At 39.3% G+C, this 21,323-nt stretch overlaps 1 protein-coding gene across 1 annotated transcript in view; it reads right to left on the bottom strand.

Moving 5' to 3' along the window:
- Positions 1 to 525: 525 nt before the first annotated feature.
- zgc:114200 (uncharacterized protein LOC559336 homolog) overlaps positions 526 to 21,323 on the bottom strand; it is a 65,501-nt gene continuing 44,703 nt past the window's right edge. Inside the window, exons 4-7 of the mRNA XM_039759588.1 lie at positions 15,934 to 16,056; positions 9,425 to 9,552; positions 3,797 to 3,920; positions 526 to 1,158 (exon numbers count right to left, since the gene is read on the bottom strand). Of these exons, the coding sequence (XP_039615522.1) occupies positions 1,121 to 1,158; positions 3,797 to 3,920; positions 9,425 to 9,552; positions 15,934 to 16,056 (413 nt within the window). The 3' untranslated portion in view covers positions 526 to 1,120. The remainder of the gene's footprint in view (positions 1,159 to 3,796; positions 3,921 to 9,424; positions 9,553 to 15,933; positions 16,057 to 21,323) is intronic.

Here is a 21,323-nt window from a genome sequence, read left to right as displayed (position 1 = left end):
TGAAAGAATATGCTTTTACTTTTTAAACTAAATACTGAATTTCCGAAATTCTAAAATTAATCAGTAAAATTGGGCAGAGTAATTAAAAAAAAAAACAGAAGATGAACATCCCAGTAATATTAACTTGGCTTGTTTCTTACAGAGCAGCTTTGTATGCCTCAATACTGCCTGGCTTTGCTGGTCCCATTATAAATTTGTCTTGATAAAAATATACAATAACAAAATTATAAACAATTTCAGCATTAGTGAGTTCAATTTCTAAAAAGAGTAATCTGAATGAGTTAAAAAGAATAAATACGTATCATATTTTGAATATGATCATTTTTTTTAGAAAGACTTACAATTTAAAAAGTGAACAATGCAAACTTACAATGTTGAAAAAGGCCTAATCTTTTAAACGATTCAAACTCCTTGATTTGCAATACTTTTCGTCCAAGTTTTCTTACTTAATCTGATGAAAGTTACTTGAAATAACACACAGCTGGCAAACTCAACACACCACAGCACATCTTCTCAGACACTGGATGAACATCTGAAATGATTTTACTCTCTTAGTATTTTGACCTTCAAATATCACCACTCTGAATATGGAAGCCTCCATTTATAATTCTGCTACAATACATTCAGAGTGTGGAACATAAAAAATGTCATCATGGAAGTTTTACAAATATATCAGTCATAAAACTGGAAATGAGTTATAAAGTTAACCAATCTGTTATGAGAGACTGAACAACTCAAGTTTAAAGAAGTCTGTACCTGATCACCAGTTTCTAATCATAATGTTCAGCTGGAGACACTGAGAACTGAATGGATATTCCTTTGTTTTCAACACGACGTTGGACCCACTCTTTCAGATTGATAAAAATGCATAATCCAGTTTATGCCTATGAACAGAAAAAGCAAAACTGGTCCATATGTAAAGTCTGTAGTGAAATCAAGCTCTTCAGGCCATTTCCCCAACACAAGTCTGTGAGGACCACAGCATATTGCTTTTACCAGAAGGCTGCTTCTTCCAATGTTGCAATTGTGCTGGATTGTATTCACTCACATTCAAGATAATTTAACAATCAATGCCTGAGTTTGAGCAAGAACACTTTCACAAGTATTAACTATTTCTGCATTAAGATCCAACCTGAGAATTCACGCTACTTTTGCTACCTGAAAGAAACACAAGAAAACACAAGGAAAAGAAAATGGTCAGTATATGAGAAAAAGCCATAGGCCTACCCTTATATTAAATGTTAAACATTTCTACTAACATATGTTATATTAAACTTCACCCAAACACATTTTAAAGCAGTGTTAAACTTGAATTCATTGTCATATTAGCTTTGTAGCTAGTCTTTATGTGCTACATTGGAGAAAATAAATAATACAGATTACAAAAAAAATTGTGATATAATGTGATGCTTTTGCAAAGTAATGCTTTTCCTTCACAAGCTGAAAGGCTGATAGACACTGTATGTAGATGTGAAAATCACCAAAATTATTAGGCCCCCTTATGAAATTAGGCAACACTCCTGATTCCATCCATCCATCCATTTTCTAACCCGCTGAATCCGAATACAGGGTCACGGGGGTCTGCTGGAGCCAATCCCAGCCAACACAGGGCACAAGGCAGGAACCAATCCCGGGCAGGGTGCCAACCCACCGCAGGCACTCCTGATTCCAATATGAAAATGACCATTAACAACAAATGTTTGTTTTTTTAAAGCGTATCTGTGTCCAAAATAACAAGGTCCACTAATTGTAGTTTGGATATTTTATTGACACACTGAGTGGAAACAAGAAAGGGCAAAAATGAGACATCCAAAATGATTAGCCCCATGCCCATTAATAGTCAATACTGTACCCTTTTTGAGCCACAACTGGCAACAATCTATTAGAGTAGGTCTTTACTAGATTAGCACAGGTCTCCTGAGGGATTTTGGTCCATTCCTCCATTGCAAATTGTTCTAGCTGGTCCAAATTGCGTGGTTTCCAAGCATGGACATTCACTTTGAGCACTCGCCACAGATTCTCAATGGGATTGAGGTCTGGGCTCTGTGCGGGCCACTCCAAGATCTTGCTTTTGGTATCCTTGAAAACTGTTGAACTAATTTTGATGTATGCTTTGGGTCATTGTCTTGTTGGAAGACCCGGCGACAACCTAAGCCTAGACTACGAGCAGATTTCTGCATATTCTCCCTCAGAATGTCAACATAATTTTCTTTTTTCATGATGCCATGCACCCGAACAAAGGCTCCCTGTGCCTGAGGCTGCAAAACAGCCCCACAGCATGATGCTCCCGCCACCATGTTTAACTGTGGCAACTGTTCCTAGGGTTGAAGGCCTGTCCCTTTCTTCGCCAAACATAAGCAACATCCATGTGCCCAAACAGTTCCAGTTTAGTCTCATCAGACCAAAGCACAGACTTACAAAATTATCTTTACATTTCAAATGTTCACGGGCAAACCTCAGTCGGGCTGTGATGTGCCGCTCTTTGAGTAAAGGGGTTCTTCTGGGACGATGGCCGTGAAGCTCACCACGGTGAAGAGCCCTCACAACTGTGTTCCTTGAAACATCAACTCCAGAAGAGGCCAGGTCAGCAACAATCATCTTGGCAGATGTCCGGGGTTCCTTGCTGACATCTCTGACTATTTTTCTCTCCAGAGTTCTTGAAATCTTGCGCTTACGGCCACGGCCAGGTTTGTTTCTAACAGAATTTGTCTCCTTGTACTTGGCAATGATGCAACGTACAGCAGTTCTAGACACTGTGAATCGCTTGGAAATGGCAGTGTAGCCTTGCCCCTTATCATGAGCCTCTACTATCTTCTTTCTGAGCTCCAGACTGATTTCCTTTGTCTTTGGCATGGCCAGTAACAGTAGTCCCTCTCATGTGTTCAAGAGCCCTGTTCCTTGGGAGTCTCTTTATGCTGATTGAGTGTTGTTAGGAAGCCAATTGACTGCACAGGTGTGGTTTCAAAGCTGATTGGTTAATTAATGTAGGTGTGTTTTGAAAGCAAACAGTAACAGGGGGCTAATATTTTTGACCACCCCATTTTTTACTATATTTGATATAGAGCAAGACTAAAAATATATTTTATATTACAAAATGTATCAAACGCTAGTAAATAGCACTGGTGGATGTTTGATTATATCAAGTTTCATCAATGTTGCAAACTTTGGGAAGAAGTTTAGGAAAATGTTCCATGATTCCAGGGGGGCTAATAATTTTGGCCTCAACTGTAACAGATAGATAAATAGAGAGATATTGTAGATAGGCCCTATATGTAATAAATGTACATTTCGTATATATACGAAAAGCAAAGGCGCCCTTTAATCATTGGGCTGACAGGTTGCATGTTCATTAGCTCATTTTGCTGTACTGCATTCTGCACACGTGGCAATAATGACCTACAAAACCTATGTTGATATTAATGTCACAATAATATTTTTAACTTGGTGAAAATAAATCTTAAAACTGTTAAATCCATTTTTTCAATAAAAATAATGATGATGAGTATGTTGTTAAAAGCATTTGTAGAAAACATTTACTTCTGTAATTGTCTGCACTACATTGACGTGTTTACTGCAACACCATTTTAATTATCTTAATGAGTTCAAGTCTGGAAACGCCATGCAGTCAGCACTCAGTAGACAATGGTAGCATCCAACAAAGAAAAATATTTCTTATAAAAAAAATACAAATTTATCTTGATACCATTGTAAGAACACAATGTTTTGCACCACCATAAAAGTTTGAAGCCATGAAAAGGATTTGTGAAAGAATGTAACAATGAGAAGAAAATCTTACATGTAAGAGAATTCCTTATGCTTTCCAGAGATCCACCAGAAGAAAGGAAAGCCCAGACGCCCATTGCGACCGTTATTATATAAGCTGGAGGTAGACTGCCTTCGTACACCGGATTAAGAAATGTCTGGAGAAAATAAAATATGAGACAATCAATCAGTGATAATTAAAGTTATTTTGAATAGCAAGCCCTTTATTTAAGGAGGAAATAATCTGAAGCTTCAATATATTTGGGCAAACAGTTTCAAAATTAAAACCTACCGGAAAGATCATATGCTTCATTAAAAAAAACAATTCCTATACTTCCTATAATTTGGTTCATGAAAAAAATTATATTAAAATAACATTTAGTATTCCTACAGTTCTACTGTATATACACAAGAAAAAATCTCAGAGACTTTACTGTATGAACTTGTCAGTAAGGAGGTGTGCTACAAAAGCACTTTGACGCATTCTCAAATGCTCAATTTCCCAGCACATGTCATGTCAGAAAGGAATTCATTGGTCACTTCCTGCAGGGCTAGTGATCTCACAAAGCAACTCAAAATAAACTTTATACATCTAAGCCTCCACAGAAGATAATATTTTTATTTAACAATCCAAAAAGGGTATAAATGTGGTGCCATGAATACATTTTTTATTTCATAATTACCATATAAATATATTATAATTGTATTTGACAAGTAAACAAACCAAAAAAAGCAGATACACATATATTAACATCTATAGAAAGCTATAATTCATTTTAATTATGAGTGTAATACTTCTGCTGGGCCCATACTAAACTCCTTCTCCTAAACACAGTGTGCGGGGCTGTGATCCCTTCTGCATTTAGCTCATTAATAATAAATAAGCCTCATTTATTCTAACAAACATAATATGTCAGGCACGAGGAGTTTAACAGCAGATGTCACTGACTTCTTATAATTCTGTACATAAAGGGATTACATATTCCTATAAACATCTAATATACAGGATTATGAAAAACTGAGATCACACACGTCCATTTTTTTAATTGTAAAGACCAATTGAATTTCCCATTATGAGATACCCTAATCTTGAGCTGAATATTTCTGTGTTTTTCCAAATAGTTTAACATACAAGTTAGTGATGACACTATAAACAGTGAACTAGCCTTCTTTTCAGAGGTCATGTTATAGATCTGCCATTGGCCTTCACTGAAAATAATGGAAAGCAAACTTGTATTTGAACAAGCAGTTTAAAAAATAAATGAACAGGTAAGTGCTGTACTGCAGAGTCGAATCATTACACATTTGACTGACAAAGAGTATATTTCCACACACAGTTTTGTGTACCCGTACAATTAATACAGTATAGTATACAGCAAATCGCCGTTCATAGCAAGCAAATCATTTACTCCTTTTGCTTGCTACTGTTGCCCTTTTTCCCTATAACAGCAACCATGCTTTAATTTCTTGAACTCATCCAAATCAGTACAGGGTCATGTAGAACTTTAGCTTCCAGTCAGTGGCATCAAGCACAAAGCAGAAGCCAGTTTTGGACAGAGAAGCAAGAAATATTTGGACATCAAAGTCCATAACAACTAAATTCCACTGTTGTTTAGCAGAGCAAATGGATACTCCCTTGTAGAAGCCATGAGCAATTTACACATTAGTTTTAAATGGTGTTTTCTGAAGGGAAATTGGCTAAATTTAGTACGGTTTGTTTTTATAGCTGCTGTCTTCATAAAGTGCACTGAAGTGACCAATTGGTAGTAAAGCATTTTAATCAGAAATGGCAGGCTTTAAAATGAGACGGCATGTTTTTTACATCATACCTCTCGACTAGACAAGCTGTAGATTCTCTGCACTGAACTCTGTAAGGGAATGTTTGATAGGAACAACCAGACAGAGCTGGACATTTATCTAAGATATCCACATTAAAACTATGAATGTTCACTGACATTTTAATTAATGATCTGGTGCTAGATGAAGCACACATTTTACACAAATATGTAAGTCATCAAATATTTGGCTGAATGTGAAAGAAGTCTAATAAACAGTTCAAACTTGAATATAAAAAATATTGTTACAAATCACCTTTTTTCCATACAGTTGTGCTTGAAAGTTTGTGAACCCTTTAGAATTTTCTATATTTCTACATAAATATGACCTAAAACATCATCAGATTTTCACTGAAGTCCTAAAAGTAGATAAAGAGAAACCAGTTAAACAAATGAGACAAAAATATTATACTTGGTCATTTATTTATTAAGGAAAATGATCGAATATTACATATTTGTGAGTGGCAAAAGTATGTGAACCTTTGCCTTCAGTATCTGGTGTGACCCCCCTCTGCAGCAATAACTGCAACTAAACGTTTCCAGTAACTTCTGATCATTCCTGCACACCGGCTTGGAGGAATTTTAGCCCATTCCTCCGTACAGAACAGCTTCAACTCTGGGATGTTGGTGGGTTTCCTCACATTAACTGCTCGCTTCAGGTCCTTCCACAACATTTCGATTGGATTAAGGTCAGGACTTTGACTTGGCCATTCCAAAACATTAACTTTATTCTTCTTTAACCATTCTTTGGTAGAACGACTTGTGTGCTTAGGGTCGTTGTCTTGCTGCATGACCCACCTTCTCTTGAGATTCAGTTCATGGACAGATGTCCTGACATTTTCCTTTAGAATTCTCTGATATAATTCAGAATTCATTGTTCCATCAATAAAGGCAAGCCGTCCTGGCCCAGATGCAGCAAAACAGGCTCAAACCACGATACTCCTACCACCATGTTTCACAGATGGGATAAGGTTCTTATGCTGGAATGCAGTGTTTCCCTTTCTCCAAACATAACGCTTTTCATTTAAACCAAAAAGTTCTATTTTGGTCTCATCCGTCCACAAAACATTCTTCCAATAGCCTTCTGGTTTGTCCATGTGATCTTTAGCAAACTGCAGATGAGCAGCAATGTTTTTTTTGGAGAGCAGTGGCTTTCTCCTTGCAATTCTGCCATGCACACCATTGTTGTTCAGTGGTCTGATGGTGGACTCATGAACATGAACATTAACCAATGTGAGAGAGGCCTTCAGTTGCTTAGAAGTTACCCTGGGGTCCTTTGTGACCTCGCTGACTATTATATGCGTTGCTCTTGGAGTGATCTTTGGTGGTCGACCACTCCTGGGAAGGGTAACAATGGTCTTGAATTTCCTCCATTTGTACACAATCTGTCTGACTGTGGATTGGTGGAGTCCAAACTCTTTAGAGATGGTTTTGTAACCTTTTCCAGCCTGATGAGCATCAACAACTCTTTTTGTGAGGTCCTCAGAAATCTCCTTTGTTCGTGCCATGATACACTTCCACAAACGTGTTGTGAAGAGCAGACTTTGATAGATCCTGTTCTTTAAATAACACAGGGTGCCCACTCACACCTGATTGGCATCCCATTGATTGAAAACACCTGACTCGAATTTCACCTTCAAACTAACTGATCATCCGTGAGGTTCACATACTTTTGCCATTCACAAATATGTAATATTCGATTATTTTCCTCAATAAATAAATGACCAAGTATAATATTTTTGTCTCATGTGTTTAACTGGTTTCTCTTTATCTACTTTTAGGACTTGAGTGAAAATCTGATGATGTTTTAGGTCATAATTATGCAGAAATATAGAAAATTCTACAAGGTTCACAAACTTTCAAGCACAACTGTATACTGCTCTCAGATATAATATGAATTGTGGTCAGTTTTGGACCAAAGCACGCAGCTTCTACTACTGAACTTCATGAGCTACTCCATTCTGAGTGTCAACACAACAAACTGGAGTGAAATTATTGAAAATTACATCTTTGAATTGATCCAACATTTTGCGGTTAGTCATTGAGGACAACAAGAAATAGTCAACATGCAAATTTTTAATATAAGTAAGTTTAAAGTGCCGATTAAAAGGAGAAGGTGAATATGCTGTCAGGTTTACACAAAAACAATAAAGCACTGGCAAGACAGATAAGAAGGCAAAATAAAAATAATAAAAATGATGCAAAAAACATGTAAGGCAAAATAAAAGAATTCAACCATAAGGTATGAATCAGTGTGGAAACACATACTGTATATTGGCAATTACACCTATCAAGTAAGATTAGCTTTGAGGGCAAACTGGATTAGAAAGAATAAAACTGGCTTTTGATATTACCACTTAAAATCGGATTATTAAAAAAACACTTACTTTTGCACTGTGTTAATCCTTTTGGCACTATTATTTCATACTATGATGTATATTTCCTGATTTCAATGGTGGCCGCAAGATATATTTTAAAAATAACTACTATAAACTTTTGAGCAAGTCTTGTGGGTAACAGGAATCATTACAATATAAAAATAAAATAAAAAAAAAACTATTTGAAAAGAAAAAATATACAGAAGAAAAATAGTTTGATCTTACAGTTTATACTGAGAATTTTTAATAAAAAATGCTAACATTTTACAAAATAATGTAGCTGTGTTTAATTAGGTTGCCAAACAGACATGCAAATTAAACAGAGGTAATTAATAATTATGGATTGACGTTTTGAACAAGCAGAAAAGGGTTGAGAGGCTGAGTAATGAGAGGTTGTTTAACATGTCGGCTGGAAACTATCTGGTAGCATGGAATGTAAGGCAGAAATCGACATAGAATTATTACTCAAGAATGTGTAAATGTAATAAAACGTCGTGAGCCACTAGGGGGCGAACAGCCACCCTAACCTGGACACAGACGGGCAGGAGGCAGGTTTTGCCACACTCCACACATTTATTTACAGTTTTACCAGTCCACAATACCAGTAAACATAACACAACACACCAATACAATTCAGTCCCTTCTTGCCGCCAGTCCTTCTCCCTCCACTCCTCTTCAGGCTTTGTCCTCTCCTCCCGACTCTGGCCACTTATGGAGTGAGGCGGCTCCTTCTTCCGGCCACACTTCCGGGTGTGGTGAAAGCTTGACCAAATAAGGCCCTGGAAAGGTCCATGTGCCCCCTGGAGGTGGCCATGGGTTCCAAAAGGGTTGAGCTCCCATGCTCATAACCCGTTGCCCCACTGGAAACCAAGGGGGATGCCCTCTGTCAGACCGGGGAAGAAACTGTCCAGACAATCCTCTTTCCCCCAGTCCTTCCAGACTTTGGGCATCCTCCACAACATCTAAATCTTTAGTGCCAATATAAAGGCAAATAAAACAAAAAGCATTTTAAATGGATCTCCTTCATTATGATTGGTGTTTGAGTTATCATCTGAAGTCATCCTACAATTGCTTGAACTGGCTCATACGACTTCTGAAGCAAACATGCCACACCATCCAAACTCTTCCCCAGAGGCTTCATAAAGCAGAAAACTTTTGAGCAATCTATGAATACTGGGGGCCAAAGGGCTGTCTGTTGTTGAAGCATAAATATTTTGCTAGTTACACAAACACTATCAATTTTGTGCTAAAGGAAAGATAAAATATTAAAATGTATAGTTTACTGTTTAAAGCAAGAAATAACAAGCATTAGCAAATCAACATTTTTGATGATAGATTAAACACGATCAAGCAACTAAAAAGGAATCAAGTAATTTCAGTTGTGGAACAGTTAGCCAGCTTGCCACAATGTGCCACATCTAAAATCAGATCATATTTAAACAGACTTACCAGTCCAGATACCAGCAAGTGAAGGCAAACTACAACTGCAATCATCCACCATCTCTTCTTCTCACACCCATCAAAGAACAGAACTCCCCAAAATGTGTGTAGCAGGGTAATAGCCATCGTCATAAAAGCTGTGGAAGGGGAAAGCAGACAATGAGATGAGATATACCAAGCAGCAAATAACAATCCCCAAAGACAAAACACTGTGGCCAGCGAGAACAAAAATTCTAAAATTCAACAGTTGACTTTCAGTAAATTCACAAACATGAAGGACTAGAATGTCCGGTCACTTTGGTGATCTAAGCAGATCTACATGAAGAAAAAAAAGTGGTACTTCAATAACCATGTGCTTATCTCTGCTGGTAAATGCTTTTATTAGTCACTGAACCGTTTTTCTAGCCGATCATCAAGCACACTGTTAATCCTACACAATCCTTCAAATTCGTAAGGTAAGTCTTTGTATTAACTGTGGACCAAGCGACTAAATAATCTGTCAATCAGATGGCCACCTTTCTCACACATTCTAATACTGAGTCCCTGATGTCTTTCACATCTGTTTCTTGTCTGAATCTTCCACTCCAGAACAGTCAATGTGAAAATTCAAAAGCAGAAATGCATTTCCAACTTACTTTTTTTTTGTTCAAACTGGAAATATGGTATTGATTTTTTGCCTCTTTTAACATCTTTCAGACACATATGCAAATGCGGTCCTATATTAACATTTTTAAATATTTGAAATATTTTTTATGCTCAAAGGGAAGCACAAACGAAACGTTCTTCAAGCTACAAATGCAAACAATTGCATAAAGACAGAAAAAAAACTCTTTATTTTTCTTGCTTAAAGCATATTAATGACATCGGAGTACTATATATGTTTTAAAGATAGATCAAAACATCAATTATTATTCTGAGATAATCTACTAAATTATATTTAGATGTATCACTAACATATAAAAGTTGAAATTTCAAAGAAAAGGGGAGACACTTGGATGCAAATGCCCTGTAATTGTGAACAATGACATCTAATTTATGTTCATTCCTCTTTCAGCCTGAAAACTGGGAGGACAAACAACTCCTAGCGAAGTTATTAGATTTAACCTTACCATGAACACTCCACTGTGTCTGAACCCTTGTCAAGGGCTACAGAATGTGGGAAGGCACTGCAAGGGTTTTCTTTCATCCCGGAGTTGGGGTAGACCATTTCAGGATGGCAGGCCACAGAGTTCCCTGGGAGTTGGATGGACCGCTGACCTGTCCATAAGTCAAGGAGCCACCCAGGGAAATGAGACAGACCACTGTCACGGATGGTAGGTCAAGGTGGCTTAAGGAATGTAAGATGTCAGGAGTTAGTCCTCCTGGCCCTTGAATATAGCAGAAAGATTCAGCTATGCTGAGGACACAAGTAATGTTTGTAAAATGTGACGATTTAAGAAAACAGCTGCAGCCGTATATACTGGGTGAGGTATTGCTGAGAAGGAAGCTAACTATTGTTTGATGTTCTATGCTTCTATGGAATCTCAATAAAGAACAAGACACAGCTTTCTATAGCCGTACTGAAAATGAAGGACAGGAGTGTAACCTCTTCCGCATTTCTCGTCCCTGAAGCACTGTCCTTTTCTATAACATTATTGATACAAGTATTAGTGTCTTTATTATATGAAATGAAAAGAGCAAGAACTGTAACAGTACAAAACTGAACCAAATCTTTCAGGAGTAGCTTTGTTAAAACCCTAGTGATGCAATACATTGCGAAAAGATGACAGCTTTCAAGAATATCAGCAGTTGTGTCTTGTTTTGCGGATATCCAAATGGTGACTCTCAAACACATTCCTTGGTTCCATTATCAGGCAGAAAACATGGCAGGTGCCAGATCTGTCCCTAACAAAATGACAATTAGACCAGCACCAAATGTGTGAAATGTAAGCAGTACATCTGCAAAAAGCATACACATACTTTCTCTGTTCTGCATTATGCACAGGATCAGTTCAGGTGATCTGTGGTTCCCAACTGCATTATTTTTGGTAAGGTAATACTAGTTTACTGTTATCTGCAATTTGTTAATACAATTAGTGTCATTATGAACAATGCTGTAAATGCTTTCTCTGTCACAACAACACTGAGTACTTTCAGCCAACAAATTATTCTGCAGAAGTGTGTCAAGGAACGCATCTGGGGCTCATTTATACTGTAGCCCTGCTGAATTTTAGTGTGCCTTTAGTTTATCTTAGTTTACAAAAGATAATCATTGTTTGAGAAGTGCCTGGTTAACATTCTGAGCACAACATATCTTAATGGTATCTCAGTTGTGACTGGCTCAGTGATAGCCTGAATTCTTTACCTGCCAGGTGATTAGCTGGGCATCAAGGAAAGGCGGAAGACTTGAAAAGACTAGAAGGCTAACATGAAGGAAAAGAAAAAAAAAATGTAAAGTGAAGAAATGGACTGAGAGAGAAGTGACCACAGAGCTGCAGCTCTTTGTGCTTTGGAAACCTAATGTGATCTTTGGACATTTCACCCAGAACACATTTAAAGCATACTTAATAATATTTTTTTCAAACCAGAAATGCACCTGAATTAATTGCTGCTATCTCTGTGCTAAACATCACACTAGTGTGTTTTCTAAAAAAGAGATTACAATTGCAAACAGAGTTCAGTTTATTGACCACAACAGAGACTACTGTGAGCCATTAAAACCAATAAAAGTCACAGCACTTATTGTGACCACAGAGAAAAGGCAAATAATACTTTGGCCTAGGACCTACACAGGAAATAATTGTGAAATACAGTTACAGAAATTAATAATAAAGTTGAATTAAAGTCACTAAACATAAAGAAATCAGAAATTAAATAATAATTTAAAGAAATAATACATGCATACAGTTTGTAAGTTCTCCCTCAATTGTAGTTTTTTTTTCCTTGGAATTTGAGTTTCTTCCCACTTCTCAAAAATATAACTATTGGGGACTTTAATCTGATTCATTATTTGAGAATGTGTGTTGATACACAGAAAGGTTATTTGTCCCATGAGGACATTTAGCTTGTACAAAAGCTCAAGAAATATAAAAGAATTATAACAAACAACAACTCACTCATACACACATGAGTTGTTGATGACCGAAAAGGAGAAGAAAAAACCTCCTGAATTGTCTAATAAGATCAGTTATACAGAGCAGTATGATAAAGTATTATTTCTGGTATCACTTCTGCTGAATAATTTGTTGGCTAGTAGTATACAATGATAGTCTGTCACAGAGAGGATGTGCAGCATAATTCATAATGGACAGCAATTCTGTCTTCATTCTTTCCACTGCTACCAGATTTTACAGCTTGACCATGCATCTCATAACTGAGTCTGCCTTCTTAATTATGTGAACTAACATGACCAACAGATGGCGCTGTTTCCACACTAAAGAATGCACAAGTACTGCTTTTTTCTGGTTTGGAAAACTAAAAGTAAATCAGAACTCGATATATGCAATTATTTAACCACAAAGCAAAAAAAAAAAAATTAGCCAACTAACTTTTTCATTACTCCCTTCATTTTTTCTTATGGCAGTGTTTTCACACCTATTCTCTCATGTTTTCTCCTTTCATCTGGCATGGCTTTGTTCCCTCCTTCCCTTTCCTATACTGTATATGTTACCTCCATGTTCCTTTTCAGTTGCACAACTGATGAAGGCTATACAGCAAAAACATTGTGTTTAACCTTCTTTCCTTTTCGCATGTTAATAACCTTTAACATTTCTTTCCTTTTGCAGATGCACACTGATGTAGCCCTACAAAACTCCAATACTGGAGCGTCACAAGGAACAGTTCTGTCTCATTTTCTCTTTGCTCTGTACACCTCAGACTATAAATATGACACCACATCGTGTCACTTGTAGAAATCCTCAGATGATTTTGCACTTAATGAGTTTATCAATAAGGGAGGTGAGACAGAGTATACAAGTCAGGTGAAGAGCTTTGTTTCTTGGTGCAGAAAGAAATCATCTGCAACTTAACATCAGCAAAGGCTGGAATTGGTTATTGACTTTCACCACACCAAAGAGCCTTTACGTCTGATCACTATTCAGAAAGTAGATGTAGAGTTGGTGCACTCCTACAGGTAGTTGGGGGTCCACATGAATAACAGCTTGGAAGAACACATTGTAACACAGAGGAACAATATAAGAAAGGGCAGATTAGGTTCTTATTTTAGGATGATGTGCTCCTTTAATGTGGGTAGTACCATCCTTCACATCTTCTACAATTCTGTGTGATTTATTATGCTGTTGTGTGCTGGGCCGGTAACATCACTTCAAGAGAGGCCTACAAAATTAACAAAGAAATTAAACAGGCAGGCTTAGTTATTGGACACACGCTGGACCCGCTGGAGGTAGTAGCGAAGGAGAGAATAAAACAAAACTGAGTGGCACTATGAACAATGCTGCACATCCTCTCTCTGACTGAGGAATTTCAGCCAACAAATTATACAGCAGAAGTGTGTCACACGCTACAGGGGCTCTGCATAATCCCTCAGTGTGACTGTGACTGCCAATTCAGAATCTTCCTTTCTTTCCAATTTTTCTTCTTTTTTATTAGTAATTCCCTACAGATTTTATTTTTTTCTCCAGCCGTTTGGAGTTTTTTTTTTTTGTTTTTTCTGTCCACCCTGGCCATTGGACCTTACTCTTATTCGATGTTAATTAATGTTGACTTATTTTATTTTCTTATTGTGTCTTTTATTTTTCTATTCTTCATTATGTAAAGCACTTTGAGCTACTTTTTGTATGAACATGTGCTATATAAATAAATGTTGTTGTTGTTGTAATTCTAATGTGTGTTCAGACCATAATGTGTGTGTGTGTGTGTGTTTATATATTCATTTTTCTATCTACTTTTTTAATAAGCTTCTGGACAAAGGTCAGATTTCCTGTGTGTATTTATTTATTTTTTTTTATCTGTTTACTTATTTAATCAGCTTCTGTAAAAAGTCAAATTTCCCATGGGGCAAATACAGTTATATCTATCACTGCTTTTTTGACACACCATTGGCAGAAATTAGTCAGAAGTGCTTCAGGCAAATTCTATACCAGATTTGTCAATTCTGGTCCTTTCTTCTTTGCAATTTTGTTTAAGGTCAGTGACAGACTGTTATACATCTACATTTGTCTAAAACTACACAAACTGCTTTCATATGAAATATACTTTTCTACTTACTATACTGGATTAAAATTTGAGACAAAGTTTCAATACATTTTTTGGAAAAATCATGAGTGCCTTGTTTTATGTTTGATCCTCCTCTTTGACCAGTTTGCCATGAGTAATCTCACGAGGAACTTAAGGCTTCTAACAACAAAGCACTAAAGTTAACTGAGGGAAGCACATTCCTTTTCACACTACTGATGAAACAAAAACTTTGGAGAAATATGAACATCCCACCAATCAGACACAGCAGAGTTTTCCTCGACAATACAGTGATGTCATCATGCTGTACTGTGGGGGATGTTCAATACATTATCCTTTCTATAACCTTTTTAGAGATCTTCACAGATATTCTACTACTTTGACAATCCTTATGCAAGACCAACTAGCACTGAGAAAAGCATAGGAGATTGACGGGAACTCATCTTTTAGGTACATGTACATGAAAAAGAAACCAAGTAAGTGGAGTAATGAGTGATCCTTGGTGGAGATTTATATCTAAATCCTAAATTATTTTTACAATAAAATTTCTAGATCGGACAACCATCCCCTGACTTAGACATTAATTGGTCTACCACTCTGATGATTGCTGAGCTGGAGCAGGTTGTGTCTCTAACGGTTGCATTCTTTAACTGAAATGAAATACTTCATTGCACAGATGTGGACTCCACCCAGATTACTGTGACTATGATACTTAAAAGTGCTGTCTTCTTTTAAGAACAAATGCTCTTCTCACAATGAAATGCTGTTGTTCTTATTTTGATTAATGTGCAGAAAAAGAATAAAGTAACCACTACCAGAAGACACATCGTGGTCATTAATAAAAAAACTGCTTCAAAGCTGGCACTTATTTCTTATATGAATAGTTCATCTATTTGTAACACTTAGGTTGACAAGTAGTGTACCATTAAACAGATTATACAAGTCTAAAAAGAACTAGTAATTAAAATGTATTTTATTTCAAATACTATGTGTACATTATATGCAAGTAAATTATGTGTTAACAAAAAAAAGAATTTTTAACACTTTTTCCAAAGTTGTTCTTTTCAGATTGATTAACCGTGTTTTGCTACATTAATTAACTCATCAAACTAGATTTCTTTATCCCGAAGATTTGTGTTGTTAAAATGAAAACAAGAAAGTAAAATAAAAATAAATTAGAAGAAAATAAATATTTTAACAAGGAGGCTGATTCATTTGTGAACCTGGATAAGATCAGAATACTGCCCAGATATACTATGCTGTCTCAGCAGTGAAGTATTTTATTTAAATAAAGAAATTCAAAAATAAAAACACACACATACAGAATAGGATGAGAAGGTAATTACCTGAAGTAAGGAAGTAATACTGGGACTCGCCATGAATTCCTACAGTTCCCGGGCCAAGACTGTCAGCAAGAATGTTTATCATGGAGAATGCACCACTCATAATTCCATAACCAAGTCCTGCAACTAGAACACAAAAAGAGATTATGTTAGTGTATTTTTCACATACAATTTAAAGGAGGAAATGTACTTTTTATCCCAAATATTACTCATTTACACTTGATCCAGAGCAAAATAATCTCAACAGTTTAATAAGTGATAGTAAATACATTTTATTTCATCGTGCCTTTCTTAGGTTTCCTGTGCTTCAGAAACTCAACAGGACATAATAGTAATTAGAAGCAGAGAAAGTCTCAATACATAACATTGGAGAGAAACTACTATCAATGCATTAAGTACAAAATCTAATATAAGTAAAGCTCAGCAGGTATCTGTTTGTGTGTACATATGTTGGTACTGTGAGTTTGTTCCAGTATCATACAAAAAGAGCTTCACAGAGTTTCATGAAAATTTGAGGATAACTCAGAGATTATCCTATTTACAACATAGGGTACGTGTTTGAGGCCAAGATCTTAGCGGGATATGATACAGGAGGACCCATATTTACACAGTGGATTTTTCTCATACCATCAAATTACCCCTTCCATGTTGATCAACTGAACTTGCCTGTGTTATGTCATGAAAATAAATTAGGTGCAAGCCCAGACCACTGCTCCTCTCATAGGCAAATCAATTTCCAATGTTCAATAATTAGCAACTGCAGGAATCTGTTTATTCCTGCCTCTGACAAAGTAAAAAACATTGCTTACTGAAACATGTTCAGCATCCTGGTCCTCAAATTTGTTTCATAAGTTAACCTCAAAGTTATTTATGATGTTTCCTTTGTGTTAGGTAAGCCAAATTAACATTTAAAGATATATACAGTGGTGTGAAAAACTATTTGCCCCCTTCCTGATTTCCTATTCTTTTGCATGTTTGTCACACAAAATGTTTCTGATCATCAAACACATTTAACCATTAGTCAAATATAACACAAGTAAACACAAAATGCAGTTTTAAATGATGGTTTTATTATTTAGGGAGAAAAAATCCAAACCTACATGGCCCTGTGTGAAAAAGTAATTGCCCCTGAACCTAATAACTGGTTGGGCCACCCATAGCAGCAATAACTGCAATCAAGCGTTTGCGATAACTTGCAATGAGTCTTTTACAGCGCTCTGGAGGAATTTTGGCCCACTCATCTTTGCAGAATTGTTGTAATTCAGCTTTATTTGAGGGTTTTCTAGCATGAACCGCCTTTTTAAGGTCATGCCATAGCATCTCAATTGAATTCAGGTCAGGACTTTGACTAGGCCACGCCAAAGTCTTCATTTTGTTTTTCTTCAGCCATTCAGAGGTGGATTTGCTGGTGTGTTTTGGGTCATTGTCCTGTTGCAGCACCCAAGATCGCTTCAGCTTGAGTTGACGAACAGATGGCGGACATTCTCCTTCAGGATTTTTGGTAGACAGTAGAATTCATGGTTCCATCTATCACAGCAAGCCTTCCAGGTCCTGAAGCAGCAAAACAACCCCAGACCATCACACTACCACCACCATATTTTACTGTTGGTATGATGTTCTTTTTCTGAAATGCTGTGTTCCTTTTACACCAGATGTAACGGGACATTTGCCTTCCAAAAAGTTCAACTTTTGTCTCATCAGTCCACAAGGTATTTTCCCAAAAGTCTTGGCAATCATTAAGATGTTTCTTAGCAAAATTGAGACAAGCCCTAATGTTCTTTTTGCTTAACAGTGGTTTGTGTCTTGGAAATCTGCCATGCAGGCTGTTTTTGCCCAGTCTCTTTCTTATGGTGGAGTCGTGAACACTGACCTTAATTGAGGCAAGTGAGGCCTGCAGTTCTTTAGACGTTGTCCTGGGGTCTTTTGTGACCTCTCGGATGAGTCGTCTCTGCGCTCTTGGGATAATTTTGGACGGCCGGCCACTCCTGGGAAGGTTCACCACTGTTCCATGTTCTTGCCATTTGTGGATAATGGCTCTCACTGTGGTTCGCTGGTGTCCCAAAGCTTTAGAAAAAACTTTATAACCTTTACCAGAATGATAGATCTCAATTACTTCTGTTCTCATTTGTTCCTGAATTTCTTTGGATCTTGGCATGATGTCTAGCTTTTGAGGTGCTTTTGGTCTACTTCTCTGTGTCAGGCAGCTCCTATTTAAGTGATTTCTTGATTGAAACAGGTGTGGCAGTAATCAGGCCTGGGGTGGCTACAGGAATTGAACTCAGGTGTGATACACCACAGTTAGGTTATTTTTAACAAGGGGCAATTACTTTTTAGATAGATGGGAAATTCACATAATCCAGCAGCAGTATACTGATACAAAGAAACAATATTAAATTAAATAGTAATACAAATGAAAAGAATTAAAATAAAATGAATGTTCGCATTTACTCCCCCGGGTGGAATTGAAGAGTCGCATAGTGTGGGGGAGGAACGATCTCTTTAGTCTGTCAGTGGAACAGGACAGTGACAAAAGTCTGTCACTGAAGCTGCTCCTCTGCCTGGAGATGACACTGTTCAGTGGATGCAGTGGATTCTTCATGATTGACAGGAGTTTGCTTAATGCCCGTCGCTCTGCCACAGATGTTAAACTGTCCAACTTTAATCCTACAATGGAGCCTGCCTTCTTAACAAGTTTGTCCAGGCGTGAGGCGTCTTTCATCTTTATGCTGCCACCCCAGCACACCACCGCGTAGAAGAGGGCACTCGCCACAACCGTTTGGTAGAACATCTGCAGCATCTTACTGCAGATGTTGAAGGATGCCAACCTTCTCAGAAAGTATATTCTGCTCTGAGCTTTCTTACATAGAGCATCAGTATTGGCAGTCCAGTCCAATTTGTCATCCAGCTGCACTCCCAGATATTTATAGGTATGCACCCTCTGCACAGTCACCTCTGATGATCACAGGGTCCATGAGGGGCCTGGGCCTCCTAAAATCCACCACCAGCTCCTTGGTCTTGCTGGTGTTACTTTTTCACACAGGGCCATGTAGGTTTGGATTTTTTTTCTCCCTAAATAATAAAAACCATCATTTAAAAACTGCATTTTGTGTTTACTTGTGTTATATTTGACTAATGGTTAAATGTGTTTGATGATCAGAAACATTTTGTGTGACAAACATGCAAAAGAATAAGAAATCAGGAAGGGGGCAAATAGTTTTTCACACCACTGTATATGTACAGTAGGTAAATTTTAGGATGTCATAAAATGCCTTTTACATATCTGAAAATGAGTTAATTTCTGATGGAAATCCAAATTAACCTTTAAATGAATTATAAATAATCTAAATTTATATCTATTTAAGAAATTATTCAGATTCTAAAGAGAGTTTGAGATATATTTAAATGGTAATTCAGCAGCCATAATTTTAAGGTATCTTTAAAGTATTTTCAGGTATCTCCGATGCATTTCAATTTAAGATATCTCAAAATGACTTCCTGTGGTATCAACTATTGTACTTCCTGTCATCTATACTAATAAAAGGCAAAGCACTCACTCACTCACTCACTCACTCACTCACTCACTCACTCACTCACTCACTCACTCACTCACTCACTCACTCACTCACTCACTCACTCACTCACTCACTCACTCACTCACCTCACTCACTCACTCACTCACTCACTCACTCACTCACTCACTCACTCACTCACTCACTCACTCACTCACTCACTCACCACGCAGCACGCCCCAGCGAGGGTCCTACTATGTCCCAGGGTCCAACACGGCACCCTGGGACATCTGTCTTCGCACCTCGCCGCGCAAACGCCCCTGTGGTCTGCGCGCCCGCCTCGCCGCCTGCTGTTCCCCAGCGGGTCACTGTAGTCCTCCCGCGTGGAGCACTCGAGCGGCCTGCTCCAGGAGGGGCAGGTCCCTGTCGACGCCGGCCTCAGCTGCCGGGCTTCGGGCCTGTAAATAAAGGAACAGAGGGCCAGAAGCACAGCCAGGACACTCACCGAGCGCCTGCCGGTCTCCGACGACCGTGCTCCTGCCCCTCCCGAAGCCCCCAACTTGCCTGCTGAAGTCCTCCGCCGAGGTTCCATGCCCGTCCGCCAAGGCTCTCGGCACCGCCTCGCAGGCAGCTCGCCCAGCCGCCTAGGGACTTCCTGTCCATCCAGAGGACGCCCTTCTCCGACGCTGCACTCCAGCGCCAGCTCTTTCTTCCTATCGGAGGAACCGCATTCACCCTCGTTCCTCCTTCTTCTTTCTTGGCGCTGACGGTCTGGGCTCAGCACAGCAAAGCTCAAATCCAGCCCCGTCCTGTGCTCCAGGCAGAGCGACAGGAGACAGCTGCAGGCTTGCAGGGCGCCAGGGACCCAGGGCACTCAGCAGCCCCGATCCTACCAGCCCTTGCGTGTTCGAGCTCTCGCCGCTAGCTGTTCGCACCGCCGCAGACCGCTGTTGGGAGGTCGCCACTGAGCCGGTCGTCCCGTGAATCGGTCACGCCATGTTCGCTAACCCCCACTTGCTCTACGGAACGGGCAACACTCACCACCCCGGCCGTGGTTCTGCCTGCCCGCCTCCAAGCCCAGCTACCGATCCTCCGCCTCACTCGGTGGCTTTCTCGACGCCGACCGCCATCTCCATCAGCTGCTCACACTGAGCGGGCGTAGAACACGTAGCAGCTCCTCTAAAGACGGCTTGGCGGGCGGGACTCCTCCACACGCCGAGCAGCTGGTGGAGAGAGAGACAGACGCCGGTGGGCTTACCTGTTCGCCAGCTCCACGCGGACGCCTGCCTCCTCTGGGCCACTCCCTCTGGCCCAATCGGGTTCTTCTCTGACACGAGACTGGCATTCCTTGGGCCCGCTTATCCAATCATCGGCGGGCACAAGACACACCGCCAATCCCTGCGTTTCAGTCAGCGGGACCTCCGCCCGCTACATCTTGTCTCCCTGTTCTGGCTGGCGAAGCGCTCTCTTTCGCACCGCACCGCGTTTCGACTTCACCAAGCCTCAGCGGCCGCCGCTGCTGCCGACAGCCCGTGGGCCCGGCGTGCTCCTGCCATACAGACGCGATCCGTTCGCCCCTCCCGCGGAGAACAAGGTACATCCAACCCGCAGGGCAGGGTACTCACCTCCCGAACTGCCGTGCGTCGGTGCCCCTGCCTCGGTTTGGCCTTCAGCGGGCAAACGCCGCCTGGCTGTCCGCTCAACAGCTGCCTCTCGGAGGCTTCGCTGCGCCCAGCGAGGCCCGCTCCTCCGCGATCCGGGATGGCTCTCTTCAGTCCGGCGGCGGTTTCCGGTAAAGCTGAAAGCTGTTTCTCCATTTACTGTAATGGAGATGAGCTTGAACGCTCCGGGGGCGGAGTTTCTTGGTGACATCATCACGCCTCC

This window comes from Polypterus senegalus, chromosome 7 (assembly GCF_016835505.1).
Source record: "Polypterus senegalus isolate Bchr_013 chromosome 7, ASM1683550v1, whole genome shotgun sequence".
NCBI lineage: Eukaryota > Metazoa > Chordata > Cladistia > Polypteriformes > Polypteridae > Polypterus > Polypterus senegalus.
The sequence above is the reverse complement of the archived record's forward strand: the minus strand, read 5'-3'. Positions and strand labels throughout refer to the sequence as shown.